The sequence below is a fragment of the Stegastes partitus genome, unplaced genomic scaffold (genome assembly GCF_000690725.1).
Source record: "Stegastes partitus isolate 25-593 unplaced genomic scaffold, Stegastes_partitus-1.0.2 Scaffold288, whole genome shotgun sequence".
Classification (NCBI taxonomy): domain Eukaryota; kingdom Metazoa; phylum Chordata; class Actinopteri; family Pomacentridae; genus Stegastes; species Stegastes partitus.
In genome coordinates, this window is record NW_007578019.1 from 492,498 (window position 1) to 509,958 (window position 17,461).

Below are 17,461 nucleotides of genomic sequence, written 5' to 3' on the forward strand. Positions count from 1 at the left end.
TTGCACACTCACTCACTTCTGTTGTATACTGTAAGCATAGACAGACACTACATGAAAGATCTGAGAAAACAGCTGGATGGAAACAAAATCAAACTAGCTCTATTCTGGGTCTTAAACTGTGACCGCTTAAGCACTAAAACAAATGGCTCGAATGGATTTGCTGTCTCAAGGTCAGTATTCACACACTCACCAATCGCAAGATTACAAGCTGCTGTCTTGTGTTGTTGCGGTTCAGTTAACAGACACCAGCCACATGCCAAAATCCAGAGAATCCCCTTAAAGAGAACTTAATATCAATGTCTAATGAAACTTGCTCTTTCTGAATTCCAACCAGCATCTGTGACCTCTTCAAGGAGAGTTATAAAGTGAGAAAACATGCATCACACTTGGACAGTGTTTGCTGATTTAGTTATGGGAGGGGTGTTAAAACCAAAATTGGATTTAATGGGATGTGAGAGATCTGGAGAGGAATGGGGGTTTGCTGTAGGTCAGAGCAAGAGTATATAGATAATGTGATTACTCCAGAATAATGTGAGGGCTAAGCTCCCTGAAATTCCACCTCTGTATACCAGAAAGGCTCTAAATTTCTCCACAAAGAGATCTGCAAGATTGGCTGGGGAGAAGCTGATCCCACACTGAATAAATCACTGTTACGGATGGGGAACCCTTTTCCCTCTTTAGCCAAACACCAATTATTGACTCTCTCTATATATCATAATCTTGCAGTACATAACGGAAATTAGGACCACTTCTGAACACTTTGCTAACAAAATACAATCTTTTTTTTTTTGCCTGGTAAAAATGAATTCGATTCAAGAAGAGTGCTCTGAGCATAACAATAAAGCAGCTCAGCAAGAAAATTTTGAATGATCGTATCTGTGTAATTTCTCAAAACCAGTAATCGAGTTGTTATTGATGTCTGAATCAAGCCAGAAAACACACAAACCTGCTCTCCTCAAGGCTGCTCGTCTCTCAGTCCCCTTTGATCTGTCAATTTCTAGCACCCCCTCCTATCTAACTCACTCTCTTTCTCTCAATTTACTGAATCAATGCTCGGTAATTTCACATGGCCATTCCCTCAGATCTTCTAAAAATCTGCCGTATAAATTATTCAGGCCGGCTGGGCAGGAAAGCCCGTGGAGATGCATGGTAGATCAGTGACCTTCCGTTTAGCTGGCAGTCAGTCAGACAACCAGAGAGTCAGTCAGTCAGTCAGTCAGTGAGCGAGGAGGCCTGGCAGGAAAGCTACTTGTCTTTTAGTCCCTCAGGCAGCTGCAGTCAGTGCTGCTATGTGCAATTCAGAGAGCACGAGGCTAAGTTCAGAATGTATAATACGGAGATTATGCGCGGCCATACACCAAGTGGAAATAAGATGAAGGATATTTATGTAGTCAAGTCAGTGTTTGGTCAGACTTCAAGTTAATAACACTTCACTTCATCTGTTCCCTCATGTCTGCAGCACTAGATTGTAGCACCAACATGCTGATTGGCTCCACTGGCTGTCGGTAATGGGCACATTAGATATAAGCAGCCTGTCCTTCTTCTTTAGATCAGTAAAATTACACTCAGGGTAAACTACTTTGTATTTGTATTTTTAGCATGTATTTCCCGCAGGATGTATATGCAGTGGAATGATAAGGCATGCTTAAAGGTCCCATATTATGCTATTTTTGAACAAGTTTCTTTAAATCTCACTTGTCCCCAGAGTGTATATTTGAAGTTTGAGCTCAACATACTGCACAGATTGTTAATTCCACCATGCCGATAACCTTTTTTAGCCCTGTTCCAAGCGAGCTATTTCAGTGTCTGTAACTTTAAGATCAACCGAACTGTGCTGCCCATACACGTTTCAGGAAGAAAGCTGCAGGTACACCTCTTTCAAAATAAGTGATTGCATAAGTGATCACCACCATCAAGTCAGTATTTAGTAGATGCACCTTTTGTGGCAATTACAGCAGCCTGTGTGGATAGGTCTCATTCAGCCTTGCACATCTAGATGCTGCAATTTTATCTCATTCCTCTTTGCAAAATTGTCAGGTTATAGAGGGATCATGAGTAAACAGTCCTATTCAAATCCTGCCACAAATCTGTAGTTGGATTGAGGTCTGATGCAGTCAATCCATTTCTTGTTATCTTTAAACCATTTCTGTGTAGATTTGGCTGCATGCTACAGGTTATTTTCTTTGTGGAAAACAAATCTTTCTCCAAGCCACAGTTCTCTTGCAGACTGCATCATGCCTTCCTCCAGGATTTCTCTATACTTTGCTGCATTCATTTTACACTCTGCCTTTACAAGCATTCCAGGGCCTGCAGCCAAAAAGTATCCAAACATCATGATGCTGCCACCACCATGCTTCATCATGGGAATGGTGTGTTCGTGAGGATGTTTAGCATTTGCCCAATATAGTGTCTAGTCTGATGGTATCAGACCAACGAACCTCCTTTCAGTGTCTCACATGCCTTCATGTGATCTCCAGTTGAACTTTAATGTGACTCTTTCTTCTTCTTCTTTTTTTCCCCCAAACAGTGGCTTTCTTGAACTTGAAGATTTAACTGTGCTCCAAGGTATATGCAGTGAACTTTCTTGAATCTATCCCCTGACTTGTGCTTTTCAAGTGTTGTTCTGTTGTCTTCATGGTGTAGTTATAGCCTGGAGTACTAACTTACTAGTTACTGGATCTTCCAGACACATTCACTGCACTCAGATGACCTCTATTTCACTAATTATGTCACTTCTCGCTCCTACAAAATCAGTTTTCACTTTGACATGAAAGAATCGTTTTTCTTGACAAAAAAGCCAAATGAAATAGACGATGATTCAAAGTTGAAAAGCCTTAGAGGGGAAAACTTCCAATGGGGCTTGACTACTTTTTATAGGCACTGTATCTTAACAAATGTTCTTTGTTCTTTTCTAATGCATGTATTTTAGGCTGATAAAATGGGTCCATTATCAGAGAAATTGTTGTCACATCACATTAGGCAGAGTATAAAAATACATGAATAGGACAACAAAAACTGTCACGCTGTTGTAATTAATGGTAAGCGTCTAAATAAAGTGAGAGAACTGTGATGAAGTGGAGAGATGGCAGCAGGTGGAAACAGCAAATAACTTAAAGCCTCAGTATCTGCTAAGCGGCTCACTGTGCTGCTGAAGTAGACCATGGAGAGATGAGAGCATGAAACTCACTGGAACAGAGTGAAATAATTGGCACCCTGTAGGCTGATCAAGCCTACGAGGGCTGTCTCTGTGTGTTTGCGTGTGTTTTTGTGTGTGTGTGCATGCAGTTCTTTTGCCTTATTGAACTCAGGGACCAAGATGTGCATAACCCCCCACATCCAGGTCAGCGCATACTCATGCAATGGATGGCAAACACGTGCACAGACGCCACATTTTGAATATCGGCATGAATTCTTTTGTCTCATAGTAGTCACTCACTTTGCACATTTAGCCATGATGGATGGGCACTAAAACTTTCAAGAATCACATTTAAACAGAAGAGGTCAAAAGACTATTGGAAAAAAAACAGAATACTGTCAGAAAGATTTATGGACACAAGTGCTGCGACAACATCTGCCCTTAGCTCTTTTTTTGTTGCATTTGAAGCGCCACATCATCCCCTCCACATTCTACAAGGGCCCGCGTTGTCAGCTGCATTGCTGAAGCATGCATTCTGCTGTAATTCTCAAAGGTAAATTAAATATTTAAACAGACACTTGCAAGATAAACTGCTGTTGTCCTATTTTAACATGTCACCACCCATCACTCCTCAGTGCTGATGAATAATATAACAGAGCGGGCATAGAGTGGCGTGTAGAGGATTGTGATGTATGCACGCTGCTCTGGTGGGTGGGGGTGAGATAAAATATTGGTAATTTCAGCGACTGTGGATGAGGCTCGTCTTTTAAGCTTCCCAGAATTCCTTGCGGTTTCATCTGACAACAAAGGTTTAGATTTAATGACTTCTGTCTGCTCAACTCCCACAAGCCTTTTGGACTTTGATGACCTACGTCCTGGGGCTGAAACTTGTTTACACTTTTACAGACACTTTTGTTACTCCCGTCCCTGATGAAAACAACAGTAATCCCTTTGTAGTTTGGTCATTTTAAAAGCCCTTTGGATTGAGCTAGAAATAATGCGATGTATTGCATTAGATGATTAAAAAAAAAAAAAAAAGTGTGTGTAGTGTGTTTCAGAACAATGCAATGAAATATAAAATACAGGTGGTATTCCATCACATAAAGTCTGAAGGATGAGCTGATGTTAACCCTCTGCTCACATTAAAGAAATAAAAAAAAAAATTAAAAAAAAGATTTTCGTCACTGCATCACAAGAATATTGACAAATGTATATTAAAAAAATGTTTTTCCTTGTCATCAGTCCATCATTTAGAGAAACTATCAAAAAAATCACCATTCCAGGACAGAAAATGACCATCTTCATCTCTGTCTTCTGCAGATCAAAGCAACTCAAGAATCCTCTCAATGACATGTTTTACCTGCAGCTAAAGCTCTCACAAAGCCGGATGAAAGAGGTAATTAAATGTACCTTTTTGCTCTAACGGTAAAGGAAATGAGCCAGTCAGTCTGGAGCAGTGGGGGGTAATGAAAATTGATTTCAATATCTTTAAGAGGAAATCTCACAGACCAAAAGACATTGCTGAAAGAGAACTAGTAAGAGATAATGACATAAATATAATGACAGTGGTGCCAATCTTTTTCATGTTGGGAGGATCGGCCCATCCATCCGCGATAATGGGAGCAGCACATGCCTCGCTGTCATTCTCATCAGGGAAACCATTATATCAAATGCGCATAATGCACAGTATGGACAGGAGATAAATTTATGCCCTAGGAAATGGATAACTACGTCCATTTGACATGTTATATTCCTGATATGTTATCTCACATTGAGCTTTAAAAGCTACTGATAGCAGCAGCAAAGCAGCTCATTCGCTTCCTGAATAGTGAATGATGACTGACATGCAGCACAGACGAGCTAGCTGGCCCAAGAAAAAACACTATGTCTCGGATTTACAGCACATTATGGAATAGGTAACATTTGCTGATTGCTCTGTTGTAGTTAGGCACGCTGAATGTTTTATTGACATGACAAAGGAAAAACTTTAAATGCTTGTTTGGTGCCTGTTGTGTCAGGATTCCTGTTTCAACCCCTGCCTGGCACCCTTTTTCTCTTTCTCTCTCCCTCACCCAGCCTGGGCCTCAGCTTTTGTCTCTGTCTGTCTCTCTCTCTCTCTCTGTCTGTTTCTCTGCCTCTCTGCCTCTCTGCCTCTCAATCAACCACAATCACTGACAGCTGCAACTCCTGGCTCACCTGCTCCCAATCACATCCTTCCCATAAAGACCAGCTCTTCCCTTCACTCTGCGCCGGGTCATCATCCCATTCACTGGTTTCATAGGCGTCTGTCAACCTGTCTCCAGCCTGCATTCCCCCCAAAAAAAGTTTAGCTCCGCTTTTTTTTATTATTTTTGTAGTTCCCCTCTTTGCATTAGGTTAGTTAGTTATTCCCTGTTTAGTTTCCTTAGAGTTTAGTTTCTTTATTCTGTAACAGTTTGATTTTTTTATTTTTTTTTAATAAACCTGATTTCCTTTCACATTGCACTTGGGTCCAAGCCTGTTCCGAGACATGTTGCAAGAAAGAAGAGCCCAACCAATACTGATTTTTTTGGGCTGATACCAAATTTAGGAGGCCATAATTTCAGATATTGAGGGTCATGTTTTAATTATATTTGCAACAATATATATCACAAACTAGTTAGCAGCTTACTATAAAGACAAAGCTTGACTCCGCGCCACCATCTGCTCAGCTGCTCTGCTACATGTGCTGCAGACAGTGCTGAGATCATTGTAAACAATAGGATCAGAGCTGTTCTACTGAACAAAGTATAACACCATTTCTAACTTACACTAAGCATCTTTTTCTCTATCATGTCCTGTGACAGCGCATATACACTGATACTGATTTATCTGTGACAGGCCAATATTGGTCAATAACTACAACTGTGAAGGCAGCAAGACGAGGTTTGCCAACTGCTCAAAATCGGCTTATTTTTTTTGTCATATTAAACTGATTTCATTTTCTCTCTGTAAGGGTTTGTAATTAATTGGCAGGCTTATTTTTCTACTCTTAACTTGGCAAAAGGAGACGTGCATTTAATTTCTCTTTATGCAGGTTTTACCTTATGTTGTTGCAGCATTTGTTAATCTTTATCCCATTTGGACTGGTGCTGTGTTATGAAAATGTTAAATTGTCATTGTGACTTTAAAAACGGACTCAGGTTATCTGTTTGACATGAAATCAATAAAAAAAAATGGGAATTGCTGGGCTACATTCCCAACTCTGATAAACTCATGCTAGTCTTTTAACAGTATGCAGAAACGTGTGTCTGCATCAGACGAATAAATGTAAGGTAGCCTGATTATGCTGTTTGACTTATGACAGTTCTGTTAATGTTCCTTAGCAAACCTTCTCACGCTGAATATACATTAAGTTAAATGAGTCATGAAGCTCACATCAACTCTTATCCCCCGACTCAAAAACAAAGACGCCCCAAATCTGCCAAACCTGCAGGTCACAGCCTGCACAGTTTACATAATGCTCTCAGCTACATCGGCGCAGCTCCGCTCTCCTCCTTCACTTCCACCTGATCACCTGATACTCTCTGACTGCCAGCTCTCAGCATGGCACACAGCTACAGCTGAAGTAAATGTAACACAGCTAAATGTGGTTACTGCTGGTGACTTTGGGACTGACAGAGAGTCCCTCAGGCCCAGCCCAGCCCTCGTACATGGCAGCCATTCAACTTCCAGTTAATTACCTGGCCTAGCAAGCTAATTTCCTCTCAGCTCAGTGGGCTGTTCCCCACTGGCATGGCGTAAGAGGACAAAGACTGTTCTCCATTCCGCTGGGTTTGCGTGTCTACCGGATGACTGGGGCTACTGCGGAACATTTGTCACATACCTCTGGGGTTTGGGCTGGAGCGACGCAAGTACACGCCAAGCAGCCTGCTTCATAACTCAAACAGCTACTTAGGAGCTGCTGGTGGGGTCGGGGGGGGGGGATGTTTAGACACATCCTGGAACTGCTCAACATGTTCATGAATTGAGATTGAATTATCTTGATATATGAAATCATACCGACACATCATTTAAGCATCAGTGTCAAAGTGTTCTGCAGGTTCAGAATAATGTAAATGTTTATCTTGCCTATAGCAGCAGTACATAATCATTTTCCTTGACTCTCCCTAATTTATAATTTAGCCTGCCAAAAATAATTTTTGTTCTCTTGTTAGACACATTTCACACTCCATTTCCCATTGACATTACTGCTGTGATGAGTATTTGGCTGGATACGGTGGCATAGGAACACAAAAAGAAAAGAATTGTCGGCTTTGCACGAGTATCACGCCACAAAGATGCAATATACGGCTCTCTGCTCCAACCAGGAGGAGCAAGCTTTAAAAGAGACAAAGCTGACAGTGGCTTGATTAAAAATGACAATGATATGCACCAGAGGTAGATAAACAAAATGCCTAATCATGCACTCCTTCCTTAATGGCTGCTCTGATGGCCTATAGGCGAGGGTGTTTGGGATAATTGGTCTCAGGTGTGATTACAAATTCAAATGCCATGATAACGTTTAAAAGAAACTTTTTTTTTCTCCCGCTTGCAGAGTTGCGATAAAGACATCCACCTTGAGAATCGCACGTCTCCGGTGGCTTCAACTCTAAGGTGGATGTGGAATTTTTAACCTCTGCTGTCTGAAATGATAAAACACATCAATGAGGGAATACCCACTTCAAAACGAGAACTAGAACGCTCATTTGCAGAAAATTGCACTGACTTTAAATAGAGTCTTAGGCAACAAAACGCAGAGAAAATGGCACAAGTTCTAGAAGTAATGAAAGGTAAAGCTGGGATGGTAGCAGTAAAGATGGGGCTGTCTGGTAATAATACTAATCCATTTGAGTTACACCAGCCTAATGCTCCCCTAAATCCTTTCACGTCAAGCATCTGTGACAAACATTTGAGTTTCCTCATGCTGCTTAGGCCGCGAGACTTCACAATTTGTCAAGGGATGCTTTCCATCCATCGCCTTGGCAGACAAATGAAGAAGAAGAGGACGGAGTGGAGTCAGAGGAAGAAAAGATGTGTTATAGAGAGGAAGACAGAAAGAGAGAAAGGGAAGGAGGGGAAGGAGGGGAAGAAAACAGCCAGTAATCCACTCAAATACTTCCTCAACCCCTCTTTCCTCAGTTCAGCCTGGCAAACAGTGCATCCTCCAGCCTCTTCCAGAAAGATGGTTTTGTAATCAGAGTTTTCTCCCTCTGTCCGACAGCTGGTTGCTCACACTGGCAGCCAATTAGGATGGAAGGAGGGAGGAAGACGGAGAAAGAAAGAGGGAGATCGCCCGGCTTTCTCAATGACAGTGGAGAGGGAGAACATTATCTGAGCCCACAGCTCCAGTGATGGTTTCCTGTTGCACTGACAGGCAGCAGCATTTCTAAACAACAGCCAGAGGAGCTGGATAGTCTGAACTAATGCCACAATTAGAAAGATTAACAGATGCAAAGAGACAGCGGGATGAGCTTTGCTAATTTAATCAGATGTTTTATGCTCAAGAGTTGGAAAATCGGGCTTGCAGTGTTTGTCAGTTCTGTTTGTGTTACAAGAAGACAGAGTCAGGCATGAATATGTAACAAATTCGCCATACAAGGGAAAAATAAACATGTTTAATTGACTGTCCCTAAAGTGCGTCTCTGATCAGTGATTGTCCAATCAAACCATGTTGAAGCAGTGTTCATGTGGCTAAAGGAAGAGAGGTACTCTGCATTTAGGCAGTTTGGGAGTCTTCCTTTTTGATATAAACAATGACACAATAGCAAAAGCCCCCGCGACCCGACCCCGGATAAGCAGAAGATAATGGATAAATGGATGGATAGTACTGTCTTCTATTATCTGCTCATATCTACACATGTTGGCATGATCAGATAACCATCTTATAGTTGAAACATAGGCTACATTCTGAATCACATACTTTTTTCTTTCACTTTAAGTGCGTACTACAGCTGCCATCACAAAGTACTTACTGTTTCATGCAGTGTGCTTATAACCGGGCCAGACTGCTTCGTCATAATATTGCGCCTTAAACTTTGACCGTTGCAGTCTGTAAGGCAAAATGTAGTGAGACATCTAGGTATTTTTTGCATGCTACATTTGACATAGTATGTACTGGACATACTAAATGTTTTTCTGTCATACTATGTAGTATGGAAGTATGGATACTGAGCACACCCGTAGTTCTTCCATGTTCTTTACATTATTTTGTTAGATTTTGTGGTATTATTTTGGAAAAGCCATATTCAGCACCTCCACTCTGTAATATTTGTTGTAATGCGATGTTACACTAATCAGCGACTGCATTAAAACCACTGACAGGTGGAGTGAATGACATCGGTCATCCCGTTTCAATGCAAAGTTCTGCTGGGAATCCCTGGCTCCGGTCATTTATGTGGATCTTACTTTGACACATACCACCTTCCAAAACCAGCAGACAACAACGACTCTCCTCAGCGTCAGTGGCCTCCCCCAGCAGGACACCAGGAACTCATCTCTATGGAACATAACACAAGAGCCCGAGGCATTAACCTGACCTCCAGATCCAAGTCTGATTATACCGGAACAATCTCAATCCACAGAGACTCAACCCCACAAACCACAGGACCCAAAGGACGGTTGCCAAAGTCCCAGATCCAGACACGACAGGACACCTCCAGAGGTCCCCCGTCCATGCCCCGATGGATTCAGAGCTGGTTTTGGGTCAAAAAGGAGAGCTACACAATATTGATGTATATTAGACGTTTAGCTGCTCTTTACTGCAAAGTTTGTACAACAACTCCAGTCAAACCCATCACCTGTAATAGCATTACATTTGTAAAACGTATCGACTAGCTGTCAAACTCAAAATCTCATCATAAAATTGACAAATACAAATAACAAAGCACATGCATGTTACATCTAGATGCTGTTTCTTGTCCAAGTATGTTTCACTATCTGTTCACCCACTGGGAAAGTTCATGCACCCCAACTTTACCCAAAAGTAGCTTCACTGACCTCACTGAACATGGCAGCATCCACAGAAGCAAACAGTGCATGGGCTATGTTAGTAAATGACAGGCTATCTGAAATGCGTAACCTGAGTGGTGCTTGAAAGACAATTGCGTTTAATATTCTGACTATACTGGTATAAAATATGAGGTGTAACTCTTATATTTGTTGTTTCTCTGCCTTTGTTTCAATGATGAATCCAATTAAACTCTGCCGATGTTGTAAATATAAGAAGAGGAGTTTAGCCAGCAATCATTTCCATTTGACAGATAATTACTTCAACTTTAACATTCTGAATATCCAACTTTTAAATTCCCATCTCTGATGTGAATGAAATGCAACATTAGATTAAAATCGTCCGATTTTACAGTTTTGCAGATGTGGGGTAAATTTGTTTTCTAGATCAGGGGAAATGTTGTGATGATATGAGCTTCATGAGTCCATTAACCTAATGTATATTTAGTTTGACAGAGTTTGCAAAGGAACATTAACAGATTACATTTTCCTTGGAGCTAACTAACACCACCTTGCAAAACAATGCTAGAAACAATGCTGCACCGTCATCTTTATCAGTCATTAGTGGTGTGTTGATGATGCTCACGTTTGGCACGGAAGATGTAGCGTTATCCTCTCTCTGTGGTTTAGCATCCTAATGTACATAGCTGTTAGTTTCAAGTAACTCAGCCAGACACAGTTTTCAACGAAGAGAGTTAAGTAAGTGCAATAATTTAGCAATTGAGCTGCAGAGGATAAAATCTACACGGTGTAGTTTTCATTTCAGGTGGTAAAATCAATGATCACTGGCTAGAAAAGCATGTTTTTGACCACCTGTGTGTGGAATCACTGTAAGCTCAATATTGAAGTTCTGTGTGTGTGTGTGTGTGTGTGTGTGTGGTATTCATTGGCAATACAAGGGCAAAGGTTCTCCCACACAGTGTAGAGTCTTGCTTTACTGCTGCAGTCTTTCTGATCATCTGAGCAGCTTAAGCTAATGTGCAGAACTTGTGATTGCTAAAGCAGAAAACATGACTAAGTCTCTCCTCTTTTTTGAAAAAGACCCTGCGTAAAAGATCCTATAGGCTTAGCGAACAGTCAAAGCTCCAGTCTGGGTCAGGAGACTACAGTGTTCATGGCCGATTATTTCCACTAAGACATACAGTTTTGATTTGAGTCGTCATTGAACTTAAGGTGTCATTATTTATGTTAACAGTTCAGTAGCACATGCAGAGCTTTGACAAGCGACTATAAATGCAAAAAATAATGACTATTATTCAATAAAAAAGAATAATTTTATCTGTAATGTATAAACTAACTATGCCCCTAAATTCTGTAAATGCCTTTTTAGATACACCACTTAGCTATTTCCTGGATCATGTATTGTTAAGATAAGCTTTGGCATGCTTATTTTCTTCCAGAGAAAGCTTCTTCCAGAAAACTAAAGTTCTCTGTAATGTTTTACAAAGGAAAACGAAGCCATTCTTTTTTCTGCCAACTGGAAAAATGGCATTAAATGTGTGATAAGCTTCCCAAAAGAAGCAAGCAGCAGTAGCAGATTGCATTAAAAAGCTGCAAAGGGTCAGAGTGTTGTTTTGTTTTCCTTCTGGATTTTGTCAGGAATTTAAATGGCCTGAGCTCTAGCACTGTTCGGAGGCACGTTATTATGAGACGTTCATTTGTCTGAAAATAAGCCTATACATGCTGCTACAGTGACCCTGGATGGGACACTTCCACTCAAATCACACACACACACACACACACACACACACACACACACACATACACAAGCATAAATGCAAGTACGTAAAAAATGAAATAATACTGTGCAAAGGGCTTAGAGGATAATCCAAGCGAGTGGAGTGTACAACATCGTCACAGGAATTAAATTCTCTCTTCGTCCAAAAAAGGACATGGCAGCAAGGTTGGGTCAGAGGATGACATGGCCACAAATCTGCTCTCTTCACTTCCCCTAACTCACCTTCCTCTATATCTATTTATATTTCTTATCTTTTTACTCTCATCATTGTTTACACTTTAGACAGTTAAAATTGGATTTTAGTGCATTCTGATACATCAATAACACACAGGTGGTACCATTGTATTAAATTCATAAACAATTAAGTCGATATCTGCGCCACAACAGCGAAATCTTTCAAATCCAACTACGTGTTGATCACATATCTTGATCTAAATATCGTCTAGTGACACTTGAAGTTAGTGTCTTTGTCAAGTCAGTAAAGACTCGGAGGCCCTGTGGGGACATGTTCAAGACAGAGATACAGCCAGTCTGACAGATAACAAGCCATGATATACCAATATGACACCATAGAAACACACATGCACACTCGCACTGCTGTCACACACAGGCTTAATGAAGTCTTTACGGCCCTGGTTAAAGGCTATTTAGTGCATGCATTTCGCTCCAAGCTAAATTCACAGCAGTTATGCCACAGTTGGCAAACCACCAAGCCCAAGGGCCAGTGAGTGCCCTGTGCACTCACAACATTTGCCAGTTAAGGATTTGCGAGGCATTAATGTGGCATGGCTTTTGCAGACATCATATGGGTTTCAGGTTGCATCAAGATTGAAAATCTCTCAGAAAAGTACGGGGCTGCGCAGAGAGTTAAAATAGAAACGGAATGATGATCCAAATCAAAAGTTGTGTGTGTGTGTGTGTGTGTGTGTGTGTGTGTGTCTAATAATCCGCTGAAATCCATAGAGATTGCAAAATGGCAAAAAAGAGTGCATGTTTACTACAAGACTGTAATTTCTGAGGCTGCAGAGGCTGTGGTTCTTTAAGGTCTTCTCCAGTCATTTAGGTTTTTAATTTCATAAAGTTGGGAGGGGGGAGCTCTTCAGGGAGACTTTGATAGCATTGCAGTGGGGTGTACACATCAGCAGTGCCACAAATAGTGGAGTGAAAAATGAAAAAAAAAAAGGCTGCTTTCTCACCTCCACAAATCTGCTCTCTTTCCTTTTCCTACCTCACAAAAGGCTTCCTTTATATCCATCTATATTTCTTCTCCTTTTATTTTGCTTGCACTTTAGTTATAGTGGCATTTTAGTGCATTTTAATACATCAGCAACAGACAGGTCGTCGTTTTGTGTTAAATGCAGAAGCAATTAAGTCAATATTTGCATCATAAAAGCAGGGTGTGAATGTAAAACCTTGGAAAATGTTACAGAAAATGGGCAACACAGAAACCCTCTATATCGTGTCAGAAATATGTACATGGAGGCAGACAGATGAGAAAATCCCAACACCCAAAAATACAATCTTTTCCATATTTGTGTTTGACTTTCTGCATCTGAGCTTTTGCTGAGTTGGCCCTCGTGACACCACAATGATATGTCCAGGGCTGTTCTCTCCTGCTTTACTGCTGTCTGGGACTTCTAACTCAGCTTCATGAGGAATAAAGTCATATAATCGTAACAGAAATGGCACACTCTGTGTCTTACTCCATAACCTGTCCTCTTTGCTTTATAGTTGTTTATTTACAGTGGACCAATATCAATGCACCTGATAAACAGACATAAATGACTCATCATTCTGTAATAATAGTAGCTGAAAGCCTTCCTGTAAGTATTGGGCTGTTGCTGCTCTGTGTACACTGGTTTTATTTCCTTTGTAATTTCAGCCTCATATTGCAAAGTCAGGTAAATATTTCACCTTGAGGAATTTGTCCTTTAGCATCTGAGAGCTCTGTGCCACTCAGCACTTTTTCCCTGGACTCCAGAAATCATTATCAGCCACTGTGGGGTATTTAAACAGCAGCCAAGTTGCTACTTTGATTTTCCCTCCTCCTCCCTGACATGCTTAACTCCCACTGATTTCACTGAGATGGACATGACTGGAGCAAATATTTGGGTGGTATTTAACTGTCTAATAAGCGTACTTGTGTTGCAACATCGCAACAATCTGGATCATTTGAACAGCATCTGTTCAACTTACATACAGAATGTGTAAAATAAATATCTCTGAACTGCATATTTTCTCACTCAGCACTGAGCCAACCCACATTCCTCTTGAGATGCTAAAAAAAATCAATAGTGCTGTAAATTTTGGAGGAGTCAGAATGGGGCAGAGTATCTCTATTTTCTCAATCAAATAAGTGCCTTCCAAACACATATCGCCCTGCAAGTCTCCTTTCAAAAAAAAAGGGGGGGGGGAGTTTTAACGGAAAAAGAAACTGCCTCCACTTCACCAATTCCAATCAAATCAGCAAAAGTTTGGTGTTAACTTTTATTGACCGATATTATCAATGTGTGGGATAGATGTTGTCCAGTGTATTTCAGGGCTTGTCTGCATGGACAAATTTGATCATTTTACTGCTTTTTGGCTTTCTTTGTAGGCAGATGATGTTAAACAGGAGATCGAAACACAAGCACTCACATAGAAGCACTGCCCACCTACCATTCATGCCGTTATAGATGCTCCGGTGATGTGGTGACAGCTCATCTCCAGCCGGCCTCCTCTGCCCCTCTCTCACAGGGCTGCCAAACTTCACATGGTCAGGGCTCATACTGTACTGGTGCCTGTGAGTTTCGGGGCTTCCCCCCTGGACCATGCAGCTCTTTTCGTGGTGCTCACCGGTCCCCAGATGTGCCTGCCGGGGTTCAGGACTCCCACAGCCTGTACCACTAATGCTGCTCCGGTGGTGCCTCTGAAAGAGCTCCCCACTGCCTCCCTGACCCAGGAAGTGCTGCCTCTGGCCCAGGAGGAGGTCCGAGCTGTGGTGCTTGGGGTGCTGCTCCGGACTACGACGGCCCACATTCCTCCCGTATTTCTCTGGGCTAAGGCCCCGCATGACTCGACTGTGGTCAGGCACAGATATGGAGCCACAGCGGGGCCGGCAGAGCTGAGGGAGGGTGTACGGATACTCTAGGCTGGTGCTCCGGTGGCGCCCAGCTGGGTGGTCAGGACTGGACACATCCCTGTCTCCTCCACTTCCTCCTCCTATTCCACTGATGCTGCTACACCTGGGTTTATGCACAAGCTCAGGGCTGCCTTTCTCCCCGCCGCTGCTGACCCCACCCACTCCGGCAGCCAGGTGAGGCTGCTTCAAGTGGGGATGATCGGAGCTGTCGGCACTGCCTGCACTGGAGGTGCTGCTCCCGTCCCCCACGTCTCTCATGAGCAGCCCCTGCCCGGGCACCAGCAGCAGACTATTCTGGCTGTCTATGGAGTTACGGCACCCTCCCATCCCTACGACCCCTGTGCCTCCACTTCCCCCGCCGCCACCTCCTCCCCCCACCACCCCCTTCTCCTCATCCAGCAACAGGCAGAGCTCCTTCAGCTCCAGGTTCTCACGGATCACCTCCTCCTGCCGAAGCTCCAGCTCCTTGAGCTTCTGGAGGTAGAGGGTCACCTCTTTGCGCATAATGCTGGCACTGTAACGTCCCAGACGCTGCCACTCTCTGGAAACACGCTTCCCTTTCTGACGATCGTCGTCCAGGAAGCAGCACAAGTCCCGCAGCTCACGATTGTCCTCCTGCAGCTTCTGGTTAATGTCCTGAGAGGAAAAAACAAGAAGAAAAGAATGAAGTTAAACTGGGGGTTGTGCCCAAGCACCGGGAGGCTTCATAAATTAAGACAATGCTTAAAAAACACAAATTTGCTTTTGAACTGTTATGAAACAGAAGTTTTCTTCTACTAAATTAACTCCAGGTAAACCACTGCAGCCATTGTGCAATTTGAATCCACTTCACTGCTCTTTTAGATATCAAATGGTGTACACAATCATAATGAAATGAAATCCTAATCCTCTCTTTCTCTTCCACAAAAGCACTGACTCACTGTGTACCATTCAATGTGAAATACCTAATGCAGATTAGAATCCTTTGCAGGAAAAGAAGAGGCCACACACAAAAACAAGGCAAGGTTAGGAAAATGAAATCACACACCCTAAACATTTTACGGTAAAGCAGCATTTACTTAAATATCCGCTTTTCACCTCCAGAACACCTCCCTCTTTTCTCCTCTACCCTTCTGTAACAATTTAACTCTCCCCTATCCTCCCTCTCCCTCCCTCACCCTGCAGCCCTTTCCTGTGTAATTAGGTCGCTCGGAAGGGTGGAGAGGTGACAAGGTCTCCAAGAAAAGCAAATGATCCCAGTGTGTTTCATCTGGAGGCTTCCTCAGGCCCGGTCTCAGCTTCAGCTGTAAACACTGTGGACATTGTGCCATATTCCTACCATCAGAAAATCAAGGCAGCGGGTAAAGGTTATAGAACAGAAGAAAGCCTGCACATACTTTCAAAGCAAATGCCACACTGTTCTGAAGGTTAATTGTATTGCACATGCTGTTAGATTTATGTGGAGGAATTTTCTAGGAATGCAAGGTGTGTGCAGACAGAGGGACATCTGGAAGCCAGATTTGAGCTCTGGCAGATGAACAGTGCTGTAGATTTGCAGAGGGATGTTCCCTCCTTTTCAGGATAAATTTATAAATGTCTACCTCAGGAAGCCTACTTTGCAGCTGAGAGGACAAGACACAACTTCCCATTAGTTTACACCCCCCTCCCAGCCTTAATTTCCCACCTCACACCTAAGTTGAGCTTATTCCCTCAGGTTCAGCATGTGCACACACAGGCTCCACATTAATGCACATCACATTCTCACAAAGACCTACACAGCGAACTTCACTGATGCCATCTACAGTAGGCTGTTCTCACACCGTGTCTGCAGATGCCCTCTCCCAACAGCAGCACATCCCTCCTGCTATGCGCGTTCTCAGGTGCGCTCCAAATCTATGATCTCATCGTTCAACCGATGCGCGCCCCCTCACCTTCAGCCCCCTGATCTCGTTCAAGTGCAGCTGGAGGCTGCGATTGACCTCCCGGATGAGATTCCCGTGGTCCAGAATCACGCTCATCTTGTCGGCTTCGGACCGCCTCAGCCGGCGCACCAGCTCCTCCTTGGTCCACTTGAGCAGCTCCTCGTCGCTCAGCCCGGAGATGTCCTCCGCCGGACTTTCGGTCTTCGTTATCGACAGCTGGAGCTGGGGCTGGGGCGGCGGAGATGCCTTCTCCATTGGCACGGCTCCTCCGGTACCGACAAAGGGAAGAAAATACTAAGAGGCTCGCTGGCAACCTCTGCTCGCATCCGCTCCCCGGTCGACTTAAGATGGAAAAACAGTTACCGATTGGAAACCAGTGGCATAGTTTGGCCTTTTTTTTTGTCTGTTGCTCCCGACTCTGCCACTCTGTGCTCGAGCAACAGCTGACGATGCCGGCTGAGAGTGATACAGGAGGAGGAGGGGGAAGAGGAGGAAGAGGAGATGCTCTACTATAACTGCAACATCCTCACAGCCGAAATTGACTCGCCGACACACAGCGT

At 43.0% G+C, this 17,461-nt stretch overlaps 1 protein-coding gene across 1 annotated transcript in view; it reads right to left on the bottom strand.

Moving 5' to 3' along the window:
* The window catches only part of ccdc85al (coiled-coil domain containing 85A, like), a 28,677-nt gene extending 11,521 nt beyond the window's left edge, over nucleotides 1–17,156 (bottom strand). The window contains exons 1-2 of the mRNA XM_008282867.1: nucleotides 16,911–17,156; nucleotides 14,538–15,636 (exon numbers count right to left, since the gene is read on the bottom strand). Coding sequence (XP_008281089.1) covers nucleotides 14,538–15,636; nucleotides 16,911–17,156 — 1,345 coding nt within the window. The remainder of the gene's footprint in view (nucleotides 1–14,537; nucleotides 15,637–16,910) is intronic.
* Between the last annotated feature and the right edge of the window lie 305 nt (nucleotides 17,157–17,461).